Below are 26,562 nucleotides of genomic sequence, written 5' to 3' on the forward strand. Positions count from 1 at the left end.
AAGGTTAGAACTATTTTTACAACCAAAATTTTAATTTTTTTTTTTAACTAGCGGTGTAGTTTTTTTTTTACTTCTACTTCTTTTACTTCATGTTTTAGTGAATACGTAAGGAGTCCAAATTCCTTCATGTCTAATGTGCCAGGGCCAGGGGACTGACAGTTTAACTGCCCTACTGACAGCAAGTAATTAGCAGATTGATCCTTTCCTGGCATTTCCACATCTCCAATGTAAAAAGCCCAATGTATTTTTAGCATGGGTCCATATTCATGCAAGAAAATCTGGTTTTCGGCCCCTTTAAAACTCCAGCCTCTAGCATTGATGGGCATATGGGCTGGTGTTACTATTGGAAGCCATCATGGCCCTCTGCTCTATCTAGGGGAATACTGGCCCTTATTTTTTGGCAATCAAACCTCTAATTTTGGGGCTTGTCACACTTTCACTGTAAAACTATTTATAAAAGCTAAAATAAAAATGTTAAAAAACAGAGCCAGTGCATCAGTTAAAGATATCTGTTATACGCGTATAGGGTCAATCTAGGTTAGATAAGGGTTTTCCTGGTCTTGTTTGATCATCCCTACTGTCACTTTGCCCACCCGCCCCCTATGCATGTTCTCTTGCTGCCTCCTTGCTTTTCCAGAGCCCTTGCTTCATTGCTTTATTGGAGCATGGCTTTTAGGTATGGGGGAGCATGTGATCTTCCCTATGTTATAAAGCCTGAGTGGCCAAACGCCAAGCCAAAATACAATCACATGTGGAAGGGTAGTCTTCATTCACCCATGAGCAAAAATAATTCTGGTTGGCGCACAGGGCAGCCATCAGAAATTGTGTGGCCCGCTTACACAGCTTTTGGCCTGGGCCCCCCTCCCCGAGCCTGACCACCAACATTCCCCAGGGCCATGCCCACTGGCCGTCCCACTAAGTCCTTCAATGCTTCAGCCCCCCTCACACCTGTATGCTCTCACCCCCCCCCTCACATGTGTATATATGACACACGTACACACACACAGACATGCACACACACACAGACACAAACCTCCCCCCCTTTTCACTTGTACAACAGCCTTTACTTGTAAGGTGGTCTTACTAGTCCCAACTCTTATTTCCACATGTGGCTGAGACACAGATATTAGCTGCAGTCCAGGATACAGTACAGGCAGCGCACACGAGGAGTGCACATGCAGGAAGTTGCCAGAGGTTGCAGCAAACAGCCTGACGTGAGCTCAGTGAGCTCAATGACACAGAGCAGCAGCAGCAGCTGCTGACCCACACTCATACAGAAGCATCCACGGAGCTCCTCTGGACCCGCATCCTGCCTTCTCCCATCGTCGGGCCCTTTGAGACGCTCGGGCCCCTTACAAGTGTATGGGCTGTACCCCCCTGATGAGCAAAAATAATTCTGGTTGGCTGCACATCCAGTAAAATCACATTTACTTCAGCAAGTCCATAAAAACATATCCAAAAACCCAAATAAAGGGAAAGAGCATCACCAGCTAATGCGTTTCACACTTCCTTAGCGTTTAGTCATAGCTCGCTAGCTTTTTAGATATGTTTTTATGGACTCGCTGAAATAAAGGTGATTTTACTGGATGTGCGGGCAACCAAAATAATTTTCTTAATCGTACATCAAGGGACACAGAGCCATAGTAATTACTAATGTGGGTTATAGGCCACCTTCAGGTGATGGACACTGGCACACCCTAAGACAGGAAGTCCACTCCCTATATAACTCCTCCCACTACTGGGGGTACCTCAGTTTTTTCGCCAGTGTCTGAGGTATTGGTCACGAATAAAGATGTTCTGGGCTGAGCTCCACTGGAGCAATCCTTGCTGGGGCTAGCTATACTGCCGGTTCCATTCAAAGTGTCTTTTTAGGCCGAATTGAATGGTACCCGGGCCTTGTGGCGGAAGAAACGAGGTTTAGCCCGTAACGCTTCTCTTTTTAGAGAGCTGGACCCCGGGATCCAGTGCTTTGGTTTTTTCAGCCATAAAGTTTTTCTGGCGGGGTGCTTTACGGGTCCAGGAGTTCGGATCCCCCGATAAAAAGGGGCCCCAGTTCCTGAGGGTTTTTTAAACGGAGCCCACCGTGAGGGGTGAAGATTGGGTCTGTTGGTTTTACCACAGAAATCCCTGCAGCGGGAAAGGTAAGTGGAGATTTCTAAGGAATGTTAAAGTTTCTTATGAATTGTCTCCTTTAAAAAGTAAATGTTGTCATGCCTAAAAGTCACCACTGGGGGCTGTATATTGCTCATTGGAATCTGTGATGGATGGGACCAGCATCTGGTCTGTGTGTGTTAGTGGAGATGGGAGACTGACTTAGAGCGGTGTTCACACACACATCTTCATCCACCCAGGTTTGGCACTTGAGCTTACACAGAGTTGGCTCCCGCATTAAGGAGGTAGCAAGAGAACAGAAATTGATAAATACACCCTGCTTGGGGATGGGAGCTATCAGCAGACACAGGGGTTGATTTTCTAAAGGCTAAATAGACTTTTCACTCTGCAAGGGAATTTTTCCCCAGAGCTGGGCCCATAGATGAAGTTCTGCTAGCTTCCATCTTCCAATCATGTGCAAGCAACAAGATTGGGTATCCTTTGCAAAGTGAAATTTCACAACGTACACTAAGCTCTGCGGGAAAGTGAACATGTGTCGATTGGGTTTTAATTTTTAATAATTATTAACAGGCAATTATTGAATGCTTCTACTGATCATCATGAAATCATATTTATAATCACAGAGTACAATACAAAAAAAAAGTGAATATGAGTGTTTTACTTCTCAGGTTAAAAGAAAAAAATAAAATAAATATAATCAGTCTTCTTGAGAAAACACAAATTTACGAATGGTATACTTTTTTTTTTCTTTTTTTTTTTACATACATACATATATGAAATATAAAAGCTTGACAAAAAAGTGAGCTCATCCTGCATAAACAGAAAAGAGTTATTTAAAGCAGTATAGGTAAATAAATAATACAAAATAACAAAGTACAGAAGTTGCTATCTATGTCATAAAGGAATCTTTTTTTTTTTTACGCTTGCCTAGGGAAACAATGCTTGCTTCACACATCCTTACTGCAGTGGAACTTTCCAATTTTTATTTTTTTTCCAATTTTTCCAAAATTTTTTCCAGTTTTTTTTTTTTTTTTTCTCAATTTATTTCACATAATTGGGTGCTTGAAGTGAACACGGGTCCCAGCAAACAAGTAAAAGTGAATTCGCAAGAACGTCAACCTCGTAGGTTGGCCAAACATGGCCCATGACAATCAATCAATACAACAAATTCAAAACATGGCTTGCAATGGTTAAGCAGTTTAGAAAAATGCGCTAACAAGGAATTCGAATAATTCAATCTCACGCCAACGTGTTGGAAAAAAAATCTTTGCCAATTGTTTACTTTATTATGGAATAAAAAAAATAAATAAATAAAGGGAATGAAGCAATTATCACGTGTGTGCCACATCCACGCCTTTCGGTAACATGATGGCGGCTCGATGTGGCAGCACGCAATTGACTTGAAGATGGGCAGATGGTTTTTTTTTTTTTTTTTTTTGCCTAACCATGATTTTCAGCAAGACATCTACTTGGCTGTGACCACCTTTAGAGTCTGTATTTTCTTAGCTTATGTGCATGGCCTTCAACTTAGGATTCAACATAATAACAATAGTTGAAACTCCGTGTATCTACAACAACAACAACAAAAAAAAAGACAACTTTATGGTATTTGTACAGCTTCCTAATGTTATAATGGGGGTGACGTTTCATGTCAATGAGTGAAAAAAAAATGCAGCATACCTTCACCATTTTTTTTTTTTTTTTTGTAAAGCACATAATATTCCAGGCTGGAGTCAACAAACTAAACCAAACTGCACCACATTCACTTAAGTCTTGTAGTTTGTGCCATACATACATCACTATGAGGAAGCAAGGCCAAGAAGACTGAGATTGGCTTCTAGGAGTGGAGTGACTCTTAAAATAATCTGCAGATACTAAGCACATCCTATCTGCAAAAAGCAAAAAAAAAAAAAAAAAAAAAAATTGTATCCGTTTAGGTTTGAAGAAAGCCAAAAAATATGCAAAATATTAACGCACCCTCATCAACTTGCTCCATTTAGACCTAATTCCATGTAAAAAAAAAATATTAGCAGACTTCGGTAAGTTGAGACAGGATCTTTGCTTCGCATATCGCTAAATATGAACGACAAAGTGTAGGAAAATGAAAACATGTAAATTGATTAAAAATGGTGCAACCGTTTTTGCTGTACAAAAATTTCAGTTTCACCTTAATGCAAAGACCCATTTTTTTTTATTTTTTATTTTTATTTTTTTATTTTTTTTTTTTACTGAAAACTCCATGAATTAACTTTAATCGGATGTCCTTACACCTACGAAAAACCATTTAATATGAAATACTTTTAGCATAATAATCCACTAACATTCAAGTTTTTTTAGGCATGGCTCCATTTTTTGTAAAATTTTTTTTTTTGTTTTGTTCTTGAGACAGTGCTGTGTGGAGGGTTAGCCTCACAGTATATTTAATACATATCTATAAAATGCCTCGTTCCTCGGTAGTTTTGGCACCGCTCATGTCCCTGAGCCAGTGGAGGTCATTTATTAAAAGTGGGGCACGACAGGAAACTAGAGCAGATACGATTCGGTTTGCAAAACTGGGCTTCTTTGACTGTAATGACATTGATGTAAACGTCCCATAGTATGCCGCAATGTGCCGTAAAATTCCTGTGCAAAGCCAGGTTTGTTAGGTGATGTTACTTGGGTTTCTTGTTTTCAATTTTTTTTTGTTTTGTTTTGTTTTTTAAGATTACAGTACAGTTGCACACTTTTGGTAGATGCTTCAAAGCCATGCACCCTGAGAAGCAATATCCCCTTTTAATAAAAGGCGCACCAATCACGAAAAAAAAAACAAAAAAAAAAAAACATACAATAAAATATTTCTGGCCCCTGCATGCAATTTATTTTATTTTTTTTTTGCATCAAATAATTGGCACGGGTTTAATAAATGCCCCCCATTATGTATGACTTGGCACTTAATTTGTACGCACGGTTTCAGTCCATTTCAGATTGTGCCTGAACAAACTTTAAATTCTAGCGATAGCATTTTTGCACAGATGCAAGTTTGATAAATATTAGTTTTTTTAAACTGATTGGAGATAGGCAGAACTTTGCTCATCCAGGGCATATACGCCAATGCATATAATAATGAATGGCTAAACTTGTTTTTTTCAGATTCTACCGTAATTGTGTTTACGGCACACTACTGGATTATGTTTGGAGATCTTTAAATCTCAACAAAAAAAATATATAGTTTAACTAAGGCTGCACTAATGTTTTATTCATCCTTTTTTAAATAGGGGTCCAACACCAGTCCCAACTCTCCCCCACCCCACACTGCAGAGAAGGACCCTTGCTCTCTATGTGGAAGCAGTGGTCTTTATACCTCTTTATCTGACACGCCCCTTCCTGTATCACAGATGGAGCTCTCCAATCAGCAAAGCTTGTGCTGCCTGCTGATTGGACAACTCTAGCTCTGACTCATCAGGGGACCTGCCTGACCTCTGTAGAGAGACCACTGCTCTTACTCAAAGAGCAGCGGTTCTTCACTTCAGCCTGGGGGGAGAAGGATTCTGGAATCTATTATAAAGATAAGAGTAAGATACACTATATTACCAAAAAGTATTGGGACGCCTGGCTTTACGTGCACAGGAACTTTAATGGCATCCCAGTCTTAGTTTGTGGGGTTCAATATTGAGTTGTCCCACCCTTTGCAGCTTTAACAGCTTGAACGCTTCTGGAAAGGCTGTCCACAAGGTTTGGGAGTGTGTCTTTAGGAATGTTTGACTATTCTTCCAGAGGCGCATTTGTGAGGTCAGGCACTGATGTTGGACAAGAAGGCCTGGCTCGCAGTCTCCGCTTTAATTCATCCCAAAGGTGTTCTATCAGGTTGAGGTCAGGACTGTGTGCAGGCCAGTCAAGTGCCTCCACCCCAAACTCGCTCATCCATTTCTTTATGGACCTTGCTTTGTGCACTGCTCCAAATCATTTGGTGAAGGGGGGGGAATTATGGGGGTGCGCAGTCATGTTGGAACAGGAAGGGGCATCCCCAAACTGTTCCCACAAAGTTGGGAGTATGAAATTGTCCAAAATGTCTTGGTATGCTGACGCCTTAAGAGTTCCCTTCACTGGAACTAAGGGGACAAGCCCAACCCCTGAAAAACAACCTCACACCATAATCCCCCCTCCACCAAATGATTTGGACCAGTGCACAAAGCAAGGTCCATAAAGACATGGAGGAGCGAGTTTGGGGTGGAGGAACTTGACTGACCTGCAACTTTGGGATGAATTAGAGTGGAGACTGCGAGCCAGGCCTTCTCGTCTACATCAGTACCTGACCTCACAAATGCTCTTCTGGAGGAATGGTCAAACATTCCCATAGACACACTCCTAAACCTTGTGGACGGCCTTCCCAGAAGAGTTGAAGCTGTTATAGCTGCAAAGGGTGGGCCAACTCAATATTGAACCCTAATGCCCCGTACACACGGTCGGATTTTCCGATGGAAAATGTGTGATAGAACCTTGTTGTCGGAAATTCCGACCATGTGTGGGCTCCATCACACATTTTCCATTGGATTTTCCGACACACAAAGTTTGAGAGCAGGATATAAAATTTTCCGACAACAAAATCCGTTGTCGGAAATTCCGATCGTGTGTACACAAATCCGACGGACAAAGTGCCACGCATGCTCAGAATAAATAAAGAGATGAAAGCTATTGGCCACTGCCCCGTTTATAGTCCCGACGTACGTGTTTTACGTCACCGCGTCCAGAATGATCGGATTTTCCGACAACTTTGTGTTACCGTGTGTATGCAAGACAAGTTTGAGCCAACATCCGCCGAAAAAAATCCTAGGATTTTGTTGTCGGAATGTCCGAACAAAGTCCGACCGTGTGTACGGGGCATTAGACTGGGATGCCAATAAAGTTCATGTGCGTGTAAAGGCAGGCGTCCCAATACTTTTGGTAATACCTGTATAGGGGGTTTATTTACTAAAGCTAGTGAGAGCAAAATTAGTCACATATCTGCATAGAAACCAATCAGCTTCTAACCTCAGCTTGTTCAATTAAGCTTTGGCAATAAAACCTGGAAGCTGATTGGTTTCTATGCAGAATTGTGACTCATTTTGCACTCTCTAGCTTTAGTAAATTAAACCCCATAGTACTCGTGCAGCATCAATGGAATTTTTAAAAAATTTTTTTTTTGCTGAAACTTTGAAAATCTGCAAGCTTTAGGCTGGGTTCACACTGAAGCACGGGAGCGCCTCACAGCAGGGGGTCGGCGCGTCCCTGTTTACTGTTTCAGGTTCCGATTTCAGTCCGTATTTTTTTTGGCTGAATTCAGACCTGAAACAGACCTGAAACAGACCAGAAGACGCACAGGATTCCTGTGCAATTCGCACCGGAGCCTCTCCAGAGAGAGGTGTGAACCGGCTCTGTAGAGAGCCGGTCACAGTCTCCTGACAATTGCGAATTCGATGCGGGGGAAAACCCGCATCCAATTGGCGCTAGTGTGAACCCAGCCTTAGCCAGACTCTTGGGCCTTGATTCACTATAGTTTGGAGAACTCAGCAACATTACCAAAGGGTAATATCACTGAACATTGTACTGCTAATAGTTGATTGCTTACATATTTTTTTTAAATATTATATTTTATTACATTTTTATTTAATATTATATTTTGTAACTTGTTCAAAATGAAATTAGGCCGGAGTTTTGGTAGAAAATGCGTGTCAAGTTTAGTGCTGAAAATATTAAAATTTTCTTGTAAAAACATACCAGGCGTACTGCTGGCTGGTATTGTCGTCGATATAGGGTCATGGGCATGTGGGCACTGCTGCTAAATAAAAACCCATACACCCATGATATATTCAAGAGAAAAGATCCCAAAAAAAAAAACCAACATGACCACCCCCCAAGCTCCGGCTCCTACATCTAATGGACTTAAAAGAATTACAGAGACCCTCGGGGTAGCTGGTATACGTGTAGCAGGGCTTCTGGGGATTTTAGAATAAGACTATGACTGTAAAAGAACACAGCAAGAGAGGGGTGCATTTATCTTTTCATATCTGTTTAATACTGTTTATACCCTAAGAATCTTGTTAAATCTTTGAATAAATAAATATTAAATAATAATAAATAACTATTGCAAATAGAACACAGCAAGCAACAGTAAATGCATTGGGACCTTTTTTTATTTTAAAGCTTTTTTTTTTTTTTTTTAGCTAAATGGGAACATTTTCAGAATTTATTTTTTTTAATTGATAAAAATGTTCACCTTATTTTATTAGGAGCTAAAATGTTGTCACCTTTCACAAATCAAGAAACAAAAACAAAAACAAAAACAAAAAAATTCAAATAGCTAAAAGTAAACCGTGGTTGAAGAAGCGTACCTACCTACTTTTAGTGAATCAAGGCCTTTTTTTTTTTTTTGCATCTTAAATTATTTCTTTTCTATTTTCTAATATGTAAAATTTGCATCTGCCAAGTTAAATTTATGTCCAAATTTAGGTGATCGTAGCTGAAGGTTCAATAGTCGGTTTGCATTTCAGGTCGTAATTTACTGAAAGGCAGAACATTCACAATCAGATTATCGTTCTAAAATGCACAGTTTTTGCCCATTTTGTTTCAATTGTGCAATACGTATTTATGTTTTTGATGATGACTCCCCCCCCCCCCCCAAATAAAATTTGACTAGCCCCAGGGCTTTTTTTTCCCCTCAAACAATAGGTGCTGGAACTTAACCACAAAACCCCTCCCCCTACACACACCCTCCAAATCATATCAAATAGTGGGTGTTCAGTCAAATTTCACAAAAAGAGTAGGAGGGTCTTAAATGGGGCATTAAATACCAGGATTGAATTACATACAGAGTGCAGAGCTGTCACTTGTAAACACAGAAACCAGACTTCTGTGTTTACAAGTGATTGTGGTGAGCAGGCACCAAAGGGTCTGAGCCAGAGGTGGTGGAACCGAGTTCCACCAAGTTCCCCCCCTGAAAAAAAGCCTTGACTAGCCCTAATACTAGGTTTTTGGATTTGCCATGCCATTGTGTTTTGATTTTGTATTTGGCTTTATTCCCCCCCCCCCCCCATTTATTAATAAAATGTTTTAATCAAAGGCTCTCCGTCGAGACATCAACTCCATCATGTGCAATTCAAGCTTGCAACTGGGAATATCCTGCTCTATAGAGTCTTATCTGTGCCTTCATAGCTCCACAATATGTAGCAATAATTATTTTAAACTGCATAAAGAGAGGAAATAATTGCCGGTATCGCCTAACCTTGTTCTACTTACTCCTCATACTCTGTATTGGAGTATCTTTAATTAACACATTTTTTTTTTTTTTTTTTATTACAATGATTAACTAAGTCGCGAGAAAAGGTTTCTTCAGAATAACATCCAAAATGACTCACAGTACCCAGCCATAATCTACTTCCAGGTAAAATGAATACTTTTTCTTTTTTAAAAAAAAGGGAAAAAACCTTTAGAAATTTGATGAAAAAAAGTGTGACAAAAAAGTGCAATTCTCCTCCCCCCCCTCTTTGTAGGATTGAATGGCTACTTCTGTCGCTGGCCCAGACATCAAACTGTGAAGCAAGAGGGGGGTGAGAGATTTAGGTGAAGCTCGTGTCCTGTGGAAGGAAGGGTGTGCACAGCTTTAGGGTGAAGGGCAATGAAAAAAATGCTTCAGTTGACATAGTACATCCAGTAAACCAAGTTAAAAAATCCAAACGTGATGGGGAAAATGATCCTGGACCATTTGTCGATGGTGCTGACATCGGTCAGGTCTGGAATCTTAAGCTTTAACTTAGAAGAGCGTCGCCGGAGGCGGCAGTTGGCACGTCCACGTGTGGCTGCTAGAGGAACGTGGCGCTCCAGGGGAGTCTGGCCAAAAGTGTCCCCTCTAGATGTTAGCTGCTTGCGGAACTGGATCCCTGAGGTGTCATATGACAGGACGGAGTTCCGGGAATCACCAATACTGCTTCCCATCTCGGCTGACATCAACTCGCTGCTCATGTCAAGGGTGCTAAGAAGAATGTTTCCATATGGGTCAACCTAGAGAGATGGACATGGTTATCATAATCACATAATACATATATGACACATGCTGTTATTTCGTTGAAACATTGTCCATTTTTGCCTTTTCTTGCAGAAGATACAGTTTTATACATGGGCAAAGTCGACAAAGGGCCTCACTATTTAGGGGCAATTTTTGGGCATTCCATTCAGGTACTACCCTAGTAGAAACTCTTATTCGCTATGCATAGAATAATGGATAGATGCAGGTGAAGTCACCTTTGTAAAATCCCACTGCCAGACACCACCTGGATATTTTGGAGAACAGTTGGTCAACATGAAAAATATCCACATCCCACATGCCTTAGAACTAAGCAATGTCCAGGTCTACATGAAAGCAGGAGAGGGTCCCAGCACTTTGCCTAATTGACATCTAAATGGGACCCAAATCCCAGAGTTGATTTTATATAGTCTCCTAAAATAAGAAATATCCCAGCCAGATTCTTACCAGCATCATCCAATACCAATGTATTTACAGTAGGTAAGCATGTATCAGTGTATATCCTTATCTATTTATTCACTTAGTCATCTACCATCTGTTGACCATCCAACGCCGATCAGGCAGGAAGTATAGGAGGTGCTTGCTGCCGGACACCACTTGGATATTTTGGAGAACATTTGGGCATCATTAAAAATGTCCACTGCCTACCTGCCCTAGAACTAAGCAGGAGAGGGTCCCAACACTACATGACAGCGGGAGAGGGTCCCAGCACTTTGCCTAATTGACATCTAAATGGGACCCAAATCCCAGAGTTGATTTTATATAGTCTCCTAAAATAAGAAATATCCCGGCCAGATCCTTACCAACATCATCCAATACCAGTGTATTTACAGCAGCTGTGCATGTATCAGTTTATTTCCTTATAAATTTCAAGTCCTGAGCCACTAGCCAGGCCTTAACAGTTACTCGCCACCATCAGTGCAGCCTATCATTGCCCATCAGTGCAGCCTATCATTGCCCATTAGTGCCGCATATCAGTGCCCATCAGTGCAGCCTTATCAGTGTCCATCAGTGCAGCTTATAATTGCCCATCAGTGCAGCATACCTTTGCGCATCAGTGCAGCGTATCATTGCCTATCAGTGCAGCGTATCAGTGCAGCGTATCATTGCCCATCAGTGCAGTGTATTATAGCCCATCAGTGCAGCCTATCAGTGCCCACAAGTGCAGCATAGCATTGCTCATCAGTGCAGCGTGCCAGGCATTGTATACAGGTCCTATAACAGGTTACAGGGGTGGTAAACCCTCATGTTTTTTCACCTTAATGCATCCTATGCATTAAGGTGAAAAAACACCTGACAGTGACTGGCCCCCCAACCCCCCCCGTTTTACTTACCTGAGCCCTGGAACTTCCCGTGGCGGCAACGCGCCGTCCCATTGCCCGGGGTTCTCGGCTCTTGATTGGATAGATTGATAGCAGTGCAGCCATTGGCTCCCGCTGCTGTCAATCAAATCCAATGACGCGACCAAGTGACCCTGAGATACGGGGCCCCAAATTCGGTTCGGAAAATGTCAAGCACTTTTCTGCAGCAGAGAATGACATTTTCTGAACCGACTTTGGGGCCCCATATCTCTGGGCCACTTGTTGCTAGGAACCTTTGGATATGTTGTAGTGCTAGTTCCACGGTTTTTGCCCACCAAATTTGGGGTTCCTAGCACCAAGTGGCCCCGAGATATGGGGCCCCAAATTCGGTTCAGAAAATGTCATTCTCTGCTGCAGATAAGTGCTTGACCCAAGACAGATACCATCTCAGTTGAATTTTATGGCAAAGTTCCCAAAAGTTGATACATCTAGTGGAGCTAGCATTATGACGGATTGCTTGAACCCACTGTTCTTCTGATAAGTTTACCCCAAGGTCTTGTTTTTATTTCTCATCAAACCTTTTTTATATGTCCTACTTGAGTTGTGATATGCCTGGCCTGAAGAATTGGCTGTATGTATACTTTGAAATGTATTGCCAGTGTTGCAACCTTATTATAACTACAATAAAGCCCTTTTCTGATGATACCGACACAACATTGTTTCTATCTTTAGATAATCTGTGCCTATGAGTTACATTTTTGGAGGCCTGCTATTCCTATTCCAGAGGACCCATGCGTTCTTGGGGATACAGTATGTCAGATAGACTCTGTTCTCGCTCTCTTCAAGTTAGCATAAGCAAACAGAAGCCACCTGACTCTTTTTGGCAAAATTTGGCAACTGTGAACCTCCTCTCCTTACACTATAGTAACCTGAATTAATGTACTTTGATATCTCTGCTTCCTGGATGTTTGTACCCCAAAAAGATCCTCTCCGTGTCATTATAACATATACCCTATGCTACTTATATGGCTGCTGCACTTCTCATTGTGTTTTGGTACCTGTATCCACCTTTCCCTCATTGTTATTAGGGGAATATCATTTTGTACTCGCTTTATGTAGACTCAATAAACATCAGTTAACAATTACTTGTAATGCCAGGTAGTCTTCACCCAAAGACCCTTGAACAATGTAGGGCTTCTGGTATGTTGTCCATTTGAGGAGGATGGGGCTACTTTCAAGGTACTTATGCTAGGTTCCCACACCTTTAAGGAGGAATGGGCTACCTCTAAGGCATACCTGCCCTCATTTTTTTCATTTTATTTTATGCATTCTTTATTTACAAAATCTTTTTAACTTTTTGACAAGGGTTACAGTCTAAAGAACCAAAGCAATACAATACTGGCCACCCTGTATTGAGTGTAATAACAAAATCAAACCAAATCCACAAGAAGATATGGACCATTGGGCCCGTAGGTTATAGTAATAGAAATTAGGAAGCATATTTATTGTCCATCCAGGAATAAGAATGATAAAGCGGGCCACACACAACAGCAATATGCAGTGCGGGTGACTGCGCCTAATCAACATTAGGGAGGTCACTTTTCTTGACTTTGCCGAATTATTTCATGTTACCAAATTAAAACTCTGAGGTCCAAAAAAAAAAAAAGGAGGGATAGAGGGGCTTAGAAAGGGGAGAAAGAGAAAGAAAGAGAGAGAAGGGATGGGTAACAATGTAGAAAAGTGAAGAATTCCAAGGGTAGGGAAAAGGGGAGAAGGGCCAAGGCCAAACCTGCTCCCTACCCACTCTTGCAATGGTTGGGCTATAATGATCATCGAGTCCCAGCCATATTCAGGGAGCAGCCCACTCTCATACATGGCTGGTCCCTTACCTAGCCACCGTAGATCCATCTCGCTGTACTATTGCAAAAATAGAGGAGGCGATTGGCCCACCAAGATGCGCTCAAATTCGGCTGTGCAAGAGTACCCAAGCCAGTAAAACCAGGTACTATTATATTTCTCTTTTGTACCCTTAAAGGCACTAGTCAGGCTCTCCATGTGCCGGATATCCTCGATGTAAAAAAAACACTGTGTTAAAGAGGGTCCAGTTGTAAAATTCCACACCGCCTGAATACAAGATTGGGCTGCATTAACCAAGTGTCTCACTCCTGGTTTCTTATACACCTTCACCGGCATTGGAATATGGTATAAAAGAAAGAAAGCAGGCATATAGGGAACCTAGGTGTCCATAAATTGCTGCACAATAGCATGGGCTTGCTTCCAAAAGGGCTGTAGAGCAGAGCACAAACAAAATATATACAGTATCTCACAAAAGTGAGTACACCCCTCACATTTTTGTAAATATTTTATTCTATCTTTTCATGTGACAACACTGAAGAAATGACACTTTGCTACAATGTAAAGTAGTGAGTGTACAGCTTGTATAACAGTGTAAATTTGCTGCCCCCTCAAAATAACTCAACACACAGCCATTAATGTCTAAACCGCTGGCAACAAAAGTGAGTACACCCCTAAGTGAAAATGTCCAAATTGGGCCCAATTAGCCATTTTTCCTCCCCGGTGTCATGTGACTCGTTAGTGTTAGAAGGTCTCAGGTGTGAATGGGGAGCAGGTGTGTTAAATTTGGTGTTATCGCTCTCACTCTCTCATACTGGTCACTGGAAGTTCAACATGGCACCTCAGGGCAAAGAACTCTCTGAGGATCTGAAAAAAAGAATTGTTGGTCTACATAAAGATGGCCTAGGCTATAAGAAGATTACCAAGACCCTGAAACTGAGCTGCAACACGGTGGCCAAGACCACACAGCGGTTTAACAGGACAGGTTCCACTGAGAACAGGCCTCGTCATGGTCCACCAAAGAAGTTGAGTACACGTGCTCAGCGTCATATCCAGAGGTTGTCTTTGAAGCTGTACAGAGAAAGACCATGGGGGACAAGAGCAGCAAGGAAGCTGTGCAGAGAAAGACCATGGGGAACAAGAGCAGCAAGGAAGCTGTACAGAGAAAGTCCACGAGGGACAAGAGCAGCAAGGAAGCTGTACAGAGAAAGTCCATGAGGGACAAGAGCAGCAAATAAGCTGTACAGAGAAAGTCCACGAGGGACAAGAGCAGCAAGGAAGCTGTACAGAGAAAGTCCACGAGGGACAAGAGCAGCTAGGAAGCTGTACAGAGAAAGTCCATGGGGACAAGAGCAGCATGGAAACTGTACAGAGAAAGTCCATGAGGGACAAGAGCAGCATGGAAACTGTACAGAGAAAGTCCATGAGGGACAAGAGCAGCTAGGAACCTGTACAGAGAAAGTCCATGAGGGACAAGAGCAGCAAGGAACCTGTACAGAGAAAGTCCATGAGGGACAAGAGCAGCAAGGAAACTGTACAGAGAAAGTCCATGAGGGACAAGAGCAGCAAGGAAACTGTACAGAGAAAGTCCATAAGGGACAAGAGCAGCAAGGAAACTGTACAGAGAAAGTCCATAAGGGACAAGAGCAGCAAGGAAACTGTACAGAGAAAGTCCATGAAGGACAAGAGCAACAAGGAAACTGTACAGAGAAAGTCCCTGAGGGACAAGAGCAGCTAGGAAGCTGTACAGAGAAAGTCCATGGGGGACAAGAGCAGCAAATAAGCTGTACTGAGAAAGTCCATGGGGGAAAAGAGCAGCAAGGAAACTGTACAGTGAAAGTCCATGAGGGACAAGAGCAGCAAGGAAACTGTACAGAGAAAGTCCATGAAGGACAAGAGCAACAAGGAAACTGTACAGAGAAAGTCCCTGAGGGACAAGAGCAGCAAGGAAGCTGTACAGAGAAAGTCCCTGAGGGACAAGAGCAGCAAGGAAGCTGTACAGAGAAAGTCCCTGAGGGACAAGAGCAGCAAGGAAGCTGTACAGAGAAAGTCCACGAGGGACAAGAGCAGCAAGGAAGCTGTACAGAGAAAGTCCACGAGGGACAAGAGCAGCTAGGAAGCTGTACAGAGAAAGTCCATGGGGACAAGAGCAGCATGGAAACTGTACAGAGAAAGTCCATGAGGGACAAGAGCAGCATGGAAACTGTACAGAGAAAGTCCATGAGGGACAAGAGCAGCTAGGAACCTGTACAGAGAAAGTCCATGAGGGACAAGAGCAGCAAGGAACCTGTACAGAGAAAGTCCATGAGGGACAAGAGCAGCAAGGAAACTGTACAGAGAAAGTCCATGAGGGACAAGAGCAGCAAGGAAACTGTACAGAGAAAGTCCATAAGGGACAAGAGCAGCAAGGAAACTGTACAGAGAAAGTCCATAAGGGACAAGAGCAGCAAGGAAACTGTACAGAGAAAGTCCATGAAGGACAAGAGCAACAAGGAAACTGTACAGAGAAAGTCCCTGAGGGACAAGAGCAGCTAGGAAGCTGTACAGAGAAAGTCCATGGGGGACAAGAGCAGCAAATAAGCTGTACTGAGAAAGTCCATGGGGGAAAAGAGCAGCAAGGAAACTGTACAGTGAAAGTCCATGAGGGACAAGAGCAACAAGGAAACTGTACAGAGAAAGTCCCTGAGGGACAAGAGCAGCAAGGAAGCTGTACAGAGAAAGTCCATGAAGGACAAGAGCAACAAGGAAACTGTACAGAGAAAGTCCCTGAGGGACAAGAGCAGCAAGGAAGCTGTACAGAGAAAGTCCCTGAGGGACAAGAGCAGCAAGGAAGCTGTACAGAGAAAGTCCCTGAGGGACAAGAGCAGCAAGGAAGCTGTACAGAGAAAGTCCACAAGGGACAAGAGCAGCAAGGAAGCTGTACAGAGAAAGTCCATGAGGGACAAGAGCAACAAGGAAGCTGTAAGGAAGACGCAGAGCTGAGGTTCAGCTTCTGTGCATAAACGCTGGGATGTGTTTCATGGTCAAAAAGGTACTAATGTTCAGGAGGGACCCTGAAGGGATACTTGGAGCAGTAAAGCTGCCACAACAGAGCCAGGAGGCGGAATGTTATGTTTTGCAGTGATGGTGAGAACCCCCTGTGTGGGAAGACATACTTGTGTGAAGTTTTGATGTTCGTTTAAATAAAAGCGGGCAGGAAATCCCTTAAAAACTATATCTGGCGTTGAGTAAACTCACTGTTTTGGCAATATCATTGAGCTAAGAAACCCCAACATGACACACTATGTATCAAGATTTTAAAGTTGTCACTAGAACAAGAGATAAGGGGAAATCTTACAATGGGGACACCAGTTCTAGCAACAACTATCTTAAGAGGATAATTCTACCTCACTTTGTAAAGATATCCTCTCCCTTATTGCATAGTCTCCGGGATAGAGAGTAAAGGAAAATCTACCTAACTGAACACGGAAAGAAAAGAAAAACACATGAAAGGGGGGTCTTAAAGTTGAACTGGAGGGTGGGAGTGGTTGTGAGGAACCAGGGAATGGTAAATGTTAACAGATTACACTTCAGTTTCAACCACTCCCTGCTTTATCCAAAACTAAAAACTACATTTTTAGCTTTAAATATGCTTTAACGCTTTCAGAGACCAGTGTTAGGAGTTTGTAACGCTCCTATTCCATGGCAGTTGCTGGCCTCATTCCCACATCCAGGTTTTGGCTGAGCTGCACTTTCCCTGTCCACTCTCCCTGTCCACATGCAAGGTGATTGATGTAGACACAGCCTCTGGGTGGAGGCCAAACCTGTTTAAACCACTCCTCTGCACAGGATCACGTATATATACACATGATCCTGCACTTCAGCCTGCGGGAGGGGGGGGGGGCGCGAGCGCGGCGCGCCTGTGATTCTCCACAGCAGAAGCCGATTTGTGGGTGGCGGGCACTGGATGTCCTCCAGCACCCGCTGATCGTCGGTAAACAACACAGATTGGGGATCTGCTTATGTAAACAAGGCAAATCGCTGTTCTGACAGGGGGGAGGGATGGATTCAGTGTTCCTACAAAGCAGGGACTAGAATTCATCTCTTCCCCTAGTAAAAACATCACATACAGTACACAGAAATCACTAGCTAGGCACACAGTTGACCCTTTGATCACCCCAGATGTTTAACCCCTTCCCAGCCAGTGTCATTAGTACAGTGACATATTTTTAGCATTGAACACTGTAATAGTGTCACTGGTTCCTGCAAAGTGTCAGTTAGTGTCTGATTGTCCACCGCAATATCACAGCCCCGTTATAAGTCGCTGATCGCCGCTATTATTGTTATAAAATAAATAAATAAATAAAAAATGGATAAATATTTGCCATAGTTTGTAGATGCTATAATGTTCACGTAAGCCTATCACTATACGCTTATTGGGATTTTTACCAAAAATATGTAGCAGAATACATATTGGCCTAAATTTATGAAGAAATCTCTTTTTTTTTTTTTAATTATTAGAAAGAAAGTAAAAAATATAGTTTTTCTTTTGTTTATAGCGCAAAAAATAAAAAAGTGTTGGTGATCAAATACCACCAAAAGAAAGCTCTATTTGTGGGGAAAAACATACATACATTTTATGGGTACAGCATTGCATGACCGCGCAATTGTCAGTCAAAGTAAAGCAGTGCCGTATCGTATAAAATGGCCTGATCATGAAAGGGGGGGGGGGGGTAGATTTTCCGGAGGTCAAGTGGTTAGGCCATTGTTTCTCAATTCCAGTCCTCAAGTCGCCCCAACAGGTCATGTTTTCAGGATTACCCCCAGGTGAAACGGCTGTGGTCAATACTAAGGCAGTGAAACTGATCATATCATCTGTGCAAAATAATGGAAAGCCTGAAAACATGACCTGTTGGGGCACCTTGAGGACTGGAGTTGAGAAACACTGGTTTAAGCTTACCAAGCCCTTAGTGTCATGTTTATGATATTGTTTGCAACATGTGCCTCAGGCTCCCTGTTTGCCTGCCTTGCTCCTGTGCCTTGACCTTTGCCTTTGCCTGATCCTCACCCTGTGCCTTCGCCTGATCCTCGCCCTTTGCCTTTGCCTGATACTCACCCTTTGCCTTCGCCTGATCCTCACCCTGCCAGCTAGTTTTGATTTCCTTGTTATCGACCTTGGATTTGACTTTAGCCTACTCTCTGAACTCTGCCTGCCTTTTGACCATGGGTTCGACTATAACTACTCCATGAACTTTGCCTGCCCTTAACCCGGCTTGCCGTTGGACCACTCTGCCTGTCAAGTAGCTGTTTGCGGTGGTCAGTTTGCGCCTGCCCCGGTGTGGTAGTCAGGCACTAAAGCATTGTGTATAAGACCCGGGGGCAACCCAGTACCGGTAGGCCTGCTTGCCTTATGGGAATGGGGGCTGCTATAGATGAAGAACACAAAGCCAGCTACAGTGCCTGACCACCAATGCTAGGGGTAGACGTGACAACCAAGTGATTCTTTTCTCGTAAGCCAAGAGTCTGGATTAGACATTTTAAACATTTTCTAATAAGGGCCACCTACCTGTTCTCTTAATCTCCTTTCTTCGTAGCGTTGCCGTTCATTAATCGATTTATTTGTTCGCTCGTTTAATTTCTTCTGCTGCTGAGGGCCCCGGCCAAAGAACACATAATTTACAAAAGCATATTCCAACAGAGCCAGGAAAACAAACACAAAGCATCCCATAAGGTACACATCAATTGCTTTCACATAGGGGATTTTAGGCAGGGTTTCCCTCAGGTGGGTATTAATCGTTGTCATCGTCAGTACGGTAGTCACTCCTGAAATACAGAAGAAATACATGAATTAGAGTTGTCTCATGCAACTCAGACCTGGTTCTAATGCATACACATCTCTTCTGCATATGCTACATTTCTAGATGGAATATGGAGGGGATAGATCCCCTTTCTGGTGTTTATTGCTATTCCCCCCCACCACACATTTTTGGTTACAATTTTTTAACCACTTCTCACCCATAGGATGTTATATGATGTCCTCGGGCTGAAGTGGTTATACCGATATGATTCCTGCAGCTACAGGCATCATCCCAGTATCAAATTTTTCAGACGGCGGTTCTCTTTTGTTGTAGAAGTGATAGGAATGGCTATACAGCCGCTTGGTCACTTCTATTGGCGGCAGAAGGGGGTCCCGCTGCCTCTGCCTTTTACAGGCTCTCCCGTCCCATCGGAGAGCCCGGGACCGATCTGACCGCCGGCATCCGGTGCACTGAACAGTGAGACGGGAATCTGATGTTGTTCTTCCCTCTCTATGAGATCAGAAACCGTAAGTAGCACGAATTTAGGCCGGGTTCACATATCTGTGGCCGCAGTTTCCAGCCTGGGGTCCGGTGCGTTTCTGTTCACCGCTTCAGGTGCGATTGAGGTCTGAATTTTTGCCTGAATTCACACCTCAACCAGGCCCAAAAATGCACAGGACTGCCATGCAACCGCCCTAGACATGCGTGAACCTGGCTCCATTGCGAGCGGGGTCGCACTCGAATTTTATGGAAATTGGATTTGGTATGAAACATCATCCAATTTGCAGATATGTGAACCCGGCCTTAGTCACTTCCGGTTTGTTGTAAACATGCAGTTAAGGGCTTGTGAAAGTATCTGATCAAACCGATCTCGGTTTGATCAGGTGCTTTGGAGGCCAGAGGAGAGATCTGGAGGCCTAATAGACCCCCAGATCTCTCCAAAAGGAGGGCCTGTCACCAATGCTATCACAGGGAAGGTTGTTCATCACTTGTGATAGCAATAAAGTTGATTTAAAAAAATTTAAATGACAGTGTTAAAAATACATTTAAATGAAAAATTTTTAAAAAAATTAAAGTGCCCCGTCCCTACACGCAAAGGCGAATGCACACGTAGGTCCCATACGCATACGTAAATGGTGATCGCACCACCGTACAGGTGAGGTATCGCCGCAAACGTCAGAGCAAGAGCAATAATTCTAGCACTAGACCTCCTGTGTAGCTCCAAACTGGTAACCTGTAAAAGGCTTTTAACCTGTCACCTAGGGATAATTGAATGCACCGTAGTTTGTTACCATTCCACGGGCGTGCGCAATTTTAAAACGTGACATGTTTGCTATCACTTTACTTGGTGTAACATCATCTTTTAAATTGTAGAAAAACTTTGGTTATTGCCTTGTGTTTGTGTTCACTATAATTCGTTAAAGCGGTTGTATACCTTTTTTTTTTACTTTTATCTACAGGTAAGCCTACAATAAGGCTTACCTGTAGGTAAAAAAAATATCTCCTAAACCTGTACGGTTTAGGAGATATTCCCCTCGCAATGAGCCTCTGACTGCAGTGGCGCTTGCGCACAGGAGTTCTCGGCTGACAGCCCGGCAAACTCCGGAGCTTGCCGGACAGAAGTCTCCCGCGCGCATGCGCGGGAGTGACGACATCGCGGCTCCGCCCACTTACAGCGCCGGAGCCGCGATACCCGGAAGACACGCCGAGGGGAAATGTCAGCTCCCTCGGCGTGGACAGGGTGAGATGCCGGCGCCTCGTTCTAAGGTAAGTATCTCATAATGAGATATGAATGTTTTATTGATATGTACCTATAGCTTTATCACTGTACCTTCAAAGTCTCAAAAGAAACATTTTTTTCTGGTTGACATCATTTAATGGTATAAGGTCTTTTTTGCGGTATAGGTGCGCTAAGCCTTGTGGTGATTTGTTGTAACACTACGATGTCGATTTACTAAAGGCAATCACACTGAACTTTGCAAAGTGCAGTTACACTCTGCAAAAGCACTTGCTCCAGAGCTTGGTAAATGAGCATCATCCAATCATGTGCAAGCAAAAATGCTGTGATTGGCTATTCTTTGCAAAGTGAAGCTTCACCTCATTTACTAAGCTCTGGAGCAACTGTACGTGCAGAGTGCAACTGCAACTTTGCAAATTGCTCAGTCTATTTGCCTTTAGTAAATCAACCCCTATATGTTGTGTGGTCCTGGAGGCTGCTCACCAACAACCATGATGTCCTACTGGACCCTCAGAAGAGATTACTTAAAAAATTAAAGGATGAGAGCGCCACTCTAGTTTGTACAGTCCACACAAAATTTTATTCTGGAACAAACTCAACGCATGTTGGGGGCTCAGCACTTCCCCTTCTTCAAGGCTTGTAGAGCAATCACAATAGAGTGAGGGATACCATTTTGGAATGTAAGGCCGGCCATAGACGGTGCAAATTTCCATGGTTGCAGGAAAGAAGTTTGCTCAATTCTCCTATCTACACAGACAGCGCTGACAGGGGAATTCCTCCTGCCGAGCAAATGTCTGCTCCTGGCAGGGGGGTGGAGGCAGGCGGGTGAAGCCGTCCCCACCGGGAGAAGACAGTAATTATCGCTAGTGGCTATAGCAGCCTCTTGCAATAACCACAAGCAAATCCGGCAGGCTGGTTGTACCCAAGTTGATCAATCGGTCAACTTGGTACATTCAGCCTGCCCATTAATGGTTTGAATCTCGGCCGGTTCCTTCTGAACCGGTCGAGGTTCGAACTGTGTATGGCCAGCCTTAGTTGGAACCCAATTAGGCATGTACAGATCATGCAAGTGCTTAGACAAAGATAGCCCAACTAGATAGGCTATCTTTGTCCAAGCGCCTGCATAATCTACTGTTGGGCCTCCAAAATGCATTGGCTTTTGTTTGCAGAATAAAATCTTTTATGGTCTGTATAAACTAGTGTGGCACTCCCATCCTTTAAAATAGTATAGGGATGATGATACACCCTATGAGCCAAAGAATTTCTGGATATCAAGCATAATAATTGCTTATTTCAGTATAATTAATGTTTTTTTGTGACACACCTTCACATCTTCCAGCATCACCTTCCTTTACGACTCTTGGAATTCAGTCACATGATATCTCATTGCCTCAAAGAAAGTCAGTCCTGTAAGACAACCTTCTGCTGGAGGCTGTGATCACAGCTATGAATGGGGACAGGTAGCTATATAACGTCCACCATGTGTCATTTCCTGCATTTCCTGCTCTGATCAAACTTTGAATGGTGACATTTCTCCATTCAGGGCCACCAGCCCAACATGCTTTGGACAAATTCCCCTCCCAGTCCTCCCCTGAATGTACCGTATTGTTCTACCTGAGGTTCTCTTTTATATAAGCAATTTTTTTTTTTTAGCAACACCTTTTTTTGAGCACATACCTAGTGCCACCCTAGCTGCAGAGGCATCATAGTTGATCCAGAAGGATACCCAAGACAGTATGGTAATCAAGACTGATGGCATATAGGTCTGAAGAATGAAATATCCAATGTTCCTCTTAATACGAAAACTCAGTGACAAACGGGGATAGGAACCTGGGGAACAGAAAAGATGGTAGAAACGGTTATGTATTATATAGAGATGTTTATTTTAGCTTTGTCTCAATTTTAATTCTCTTCTGTATATGTTACATTTCTAGATGGAATATGGAGGGGTTAGATCCTCTTTCTGGTGTTTATTGCTATTCCCCCCCCCCCCCCCCACATACACACCCCAAGGCCCTTCAATAACGCATGTCCCAGGCTCACCTGGGTCCCTGCAGCCTTTGGAATGGAGGGCAAAAGAAAGACCACAAATCTCAATTTCTCCCCTTTGGCACTTGAACCTGGAAGTGCTCAGCTCTGAGCACTTCCATGTTCAGAAGGGTCAGATCCTGGTTGCTGCTCCCAGAATAACAACAGATTTGACTACTGTAAGCTCTGAGCACTTCCAGGTTCAGAACTGTCAGTTCCTGGCTGCTGCACTCAATCTATTTAGACAAAGTACATAGGAGACATGAGGAGCATAGCAAAAACCCTGTAAGATTATATAGGGATCATGGCACACATGCCTATGTCAGAGGCGTTACTAGAATCTTCAGGTGCAAGAAATCATGAAGGGCCCCCACCAGGGGCATTGCTAGGTCTACAAAAGATCTCAGGCTAGAGCCCATAGCAGCTAAGTAAGGAAAGTCATACACTTTGGCGGGCATACACATGTATATAATATATATGTGTGTGTGTATGTGTGTGTATATATATATATATATATATATATATATATATATATATCTGAATGTGGATCCCCAACTTACATCAGGGTCCCCAGGGATCCACCACCTACATCAAGATCCCCAGGTCCCCAGAGAGCCCCCTCTTACATCAGGGTCCCCAGAGAGCCTACTTCCTTACATCAGGGTCCCCAGGGATCCCCCCCTTACATCAGGGTACCCAGAGAGCCCCACTTACATCAGGGTTCCCAGGGAGCCCCTCCTTACATCAGGGTCCCCAGAGAGCCCCCCCCCATACATCAGGGTCCCCAGAGAGCCCCTCCTTACATCAGGATCCCCAGAGAGCCCCCCTTACATCAGGGTCCCCAGAGAGCCCCCCTTACATCAGGGTCCCCAGAGAGCCCCCCCATACATCAGGGTCCCCAGAGAGCCTCCCCCCCATACATCAGGGTCCCCAGAGAGCCTCCCCCCCTACATCAGGGTCCCCAGAGAGACCCTCCTTACATCAAGGTCCCCAGACTGCTGACTCCCCCTCCTTCAAGAGGTTCCCCATGTACCTGGCTGGTGGAGGTGGGAGGCGGCGATCGGCAACTCTATGGTGTCCACAGGCAGGGAATCTCCATGAGGCTTGTAGTTCTTCTCCCGAGTGTATACAGTGGAGAGGGGAGGGGCCTCTGACCCGGGCATGTATCAGCAGCAGTGTACAAGCAGAGTGTCTCACTGAAAGTGAAACTGATACCAGCCTGGGTCAGAGGCCCCTCCCCTCTTCTCTCCACTGTATACACTGATACTCGGGAACAGAGAACTACAAGCTCCAGGGAGATCCCACCGCCCACAGGCACAATAGAGCTGCCAATCGCTGCCTCTCACCTCCCCCACTGCATTCTAAATGGCAAGCCAGAGGTGCAGGGGGAGATGCCGGGTCTTGGGCCCCCCCACAGCTGCAGAATGGCAGGGCCCAGTTGCAAGTGCGACTGCAGCGACCCCTATAGTTCCGCCACTGGCCTAAGTGCAATAGAGAAGATTTGTGAAAGCCACACAGCCATTGGATCAGAGACAGCAAAGTATAAGCCGGGAGGGGATCTGGAGACGGAAAATGACACACAGGTCTGGTGTACAGCTTTGGTAGAGCAAGAAACCCAGTTTTTCTCTGCCGCACTTAATGAATAACTCCACTTTTGTTGGTGGAAAAAAAACAAACAATCCCCTCTGGGTGATCTGTGTACATTGCAGGGATTTTAGCAAACTTTGTAGCAGATTCCTACCTGTTTCTGCTCTGAAGAAATATCTGTATGTTTTACCATGTCCTTTGCAAACTGATTCTGAATGGGAGGTTTTAGGTTATTCTAATCATCTGGTGCACTCTCAGTGTTCTGATGAGAAAAACTGCAGGGTCTGGAACCACCCTAAAATTATTTAACCTATGGGAAATATCTCACCAAAACTGAGATTCCTATTGCAGGGGATGCCTAAAACCTGACTTGCATCTTGGTGAAGACTTCTGGGAAAATCAGTGAGCCAATCATACAAGCAGGAAATTACATTTCTAGGGGGTGTTCTGTACACTGCAGCACAAGCGACGTGGTGTATCTCTCTTTTCCAGCCAGAGTTCTGCTATACAGAGGACTGCAAGAGGCTGATACCATTTTAGGTACTTACACTGCTTGGGTTAATAGAAAATACGACAGAGCTGAAATAATTTGTGTTGGGTTTCTGCCGTGTTCGGGTTTTAAATATTAATTTTCAAATTAAAGATTTTTTTTCAAATATTATATTAAAATATAATAAAATATTATAACAATAAAAAAAATGCTTATTAAATGTCTAAATATTCAAAAAGAAATTAAAATAAAATTGGCCAAAGCATGTTACTGTTTCCTTTTATAGTGGCCATACATGCTTTGTTTCTGATCAATCTCTTCTGTCAGAAATAAACAATCTATAGTCAACAACCCATTCAATTGATATGGCACACAGGGAAGTAGATTTTGATTGATCACAACTCTGTTTCGACCATGTTATCTCATAACCTGATCCATCTAAATATGGTTATGTTAACTCATCCCTGCCAACCCCGTGGTCCCTTTAAAGGTTCCAAATGCCCGGAGGGGTGGGAAGGATCGGTGACCATGTGACCATTGTGATTGGCTGTCACAGTGGCCCTTTGGCTGAGATCAAGTGTAGTACATAGTACCTGTTCTTATCAGTGTCCAGTAGGGGCGCTACACCGTCATTCCGGTCTTAAGGAGGGCAGGAGTGGCTGGCTGTATGGTATCCCTGCTGGAATGATGGGGGCTCTGAAGGCCAGTACCTGCTGAAACAGAAACCGGGGCACCCACAGGCAGTTGAGGCACGGGAGTAATTCCCCCCTGGGAAAACCGGATGGGCCCAGGTCCTCCTGATTTGAATGGGTCTACCTGGTCTGACCATGGGCTGGGAAGGTAGAGAGTCTGCGGTGTTTGTGCCCCCTGGGAGTGGTCGCCCTTAGGGGTGCTCTTAGTAACACTTGGGTGTGGGACCCCGCTGTGTGAGAATGCACATGGTCACAGCTTTAAAAAGCTTTTTCAGCACTGCACCTTGATGGGCTAGGCCTTTTGGCTAAGTCCGCTGGAAAATTTTGTTACAAGGCCTCAGGGCTTAGCCAGTGCACATTGCACGGCCACTTTTTATTTAATTGATTTTTTTTTTTAATCCTCACGTTTGTCACCTTGTGTGTGTTTTCACTGGATGGAGGGTGTGAGTCCTTGGGCTTGCCCAGAAGTCTAGCAGGAGGATGTGTGGCATTAGGTCCCTTCCTCTCTTGAACCTCTCTTCAGGAGAGTCCCTCGACCTAGTACTCGGTGGTCGGCTTCGGCTGGCCACGAAGAGAGGGGCCCGCCAGGCCTTTTGGCTAGGTTGACCAAGTTCGTAACCTTGTCCCTGTCAGGAGCCTTGCACCCTGGGGGTTCAGGGAAAGGTTCAGGAGAGCCCCTTGACCTAGTACTCGGTGGTCGGCTTCAGCTGTCAACGAGGAGAGGGGTCTGCCAGGCCCTTTGGCTAGGTTGACCAAGTTCGTAACCTCTTCCCTGTCAGGAGCCTTGCACCCTGGGGGTTCAGGGAAAGGTTCAGGAGAGCTCCTCGACCTAGTACTCGGTGGTCGGCTTCGGCTAGCCACGAGGAGAGGGGTCCACCAGGCTATTTGGCTAGGTTGACCAAGTTCGTATCCTTGTCCCTGTCAGGAGCCTTGCACCCTGGGGGTTCA

General features: G+C 44.0%; 2 protein-coding genes across 3 annotated transcripts in view; one reads left to right on the forward strand and one right to left on the reverse strand.

Annotated features, from left to right (window-relative positions):
- TMEM35A (transmembrane protein 35A) overlaps positions 1–26,562 on the forward strand; it is a 269,462-nt gene that overhangs the window by 35,729 nt on the left and 207,171 nt on the right. The gene's annotated exons all lie outside the window — the stretch shown is intronic.
- The window catches only part of LOC141108729 (gamma-aminobutyric acid receptor subunit beta-4-like), a 181,183-nt gene continuing 162,309 nt past the window's right edge, over positions 7,689–26,562 (reverse strand). The window contains exons 7-9 of the mRNA XM_073600621.1: positions 22,495–22,647; positions 18,848–19,104; positions 7,689–10,125 (exon numbers count right to left, since the gene is read on the reverse strand). Coding sequence (XP_073456722.1) covers positions 9,757–10,125; positions 18,848–19,104; positions 22,495–22,647 — 779 coding nt within the window. The 3' untranslated portion in view covers positions 7,689–9,756. The remainder of the gene's footprint in view (positions 10,126–18,847; positions 19,105–22,494; positions 22,648–26,562) is intronic.

Source organism: Aquarana catesbeiana, linkage group LG09, assembly GCF_042186555.1.
Source record: "Aquarana catesbeiana isolate 2022-GZ linkage group LG09, ASM4218655v1, whole genome shotgun sequence".
Classification (NCBI taxonomy): domain Eukaryota; kingdom Metazoa; phylum Chordata; class Amphibia; order Anura; family Ranidae; genus Aquarana; species Aquarana catesbeiana.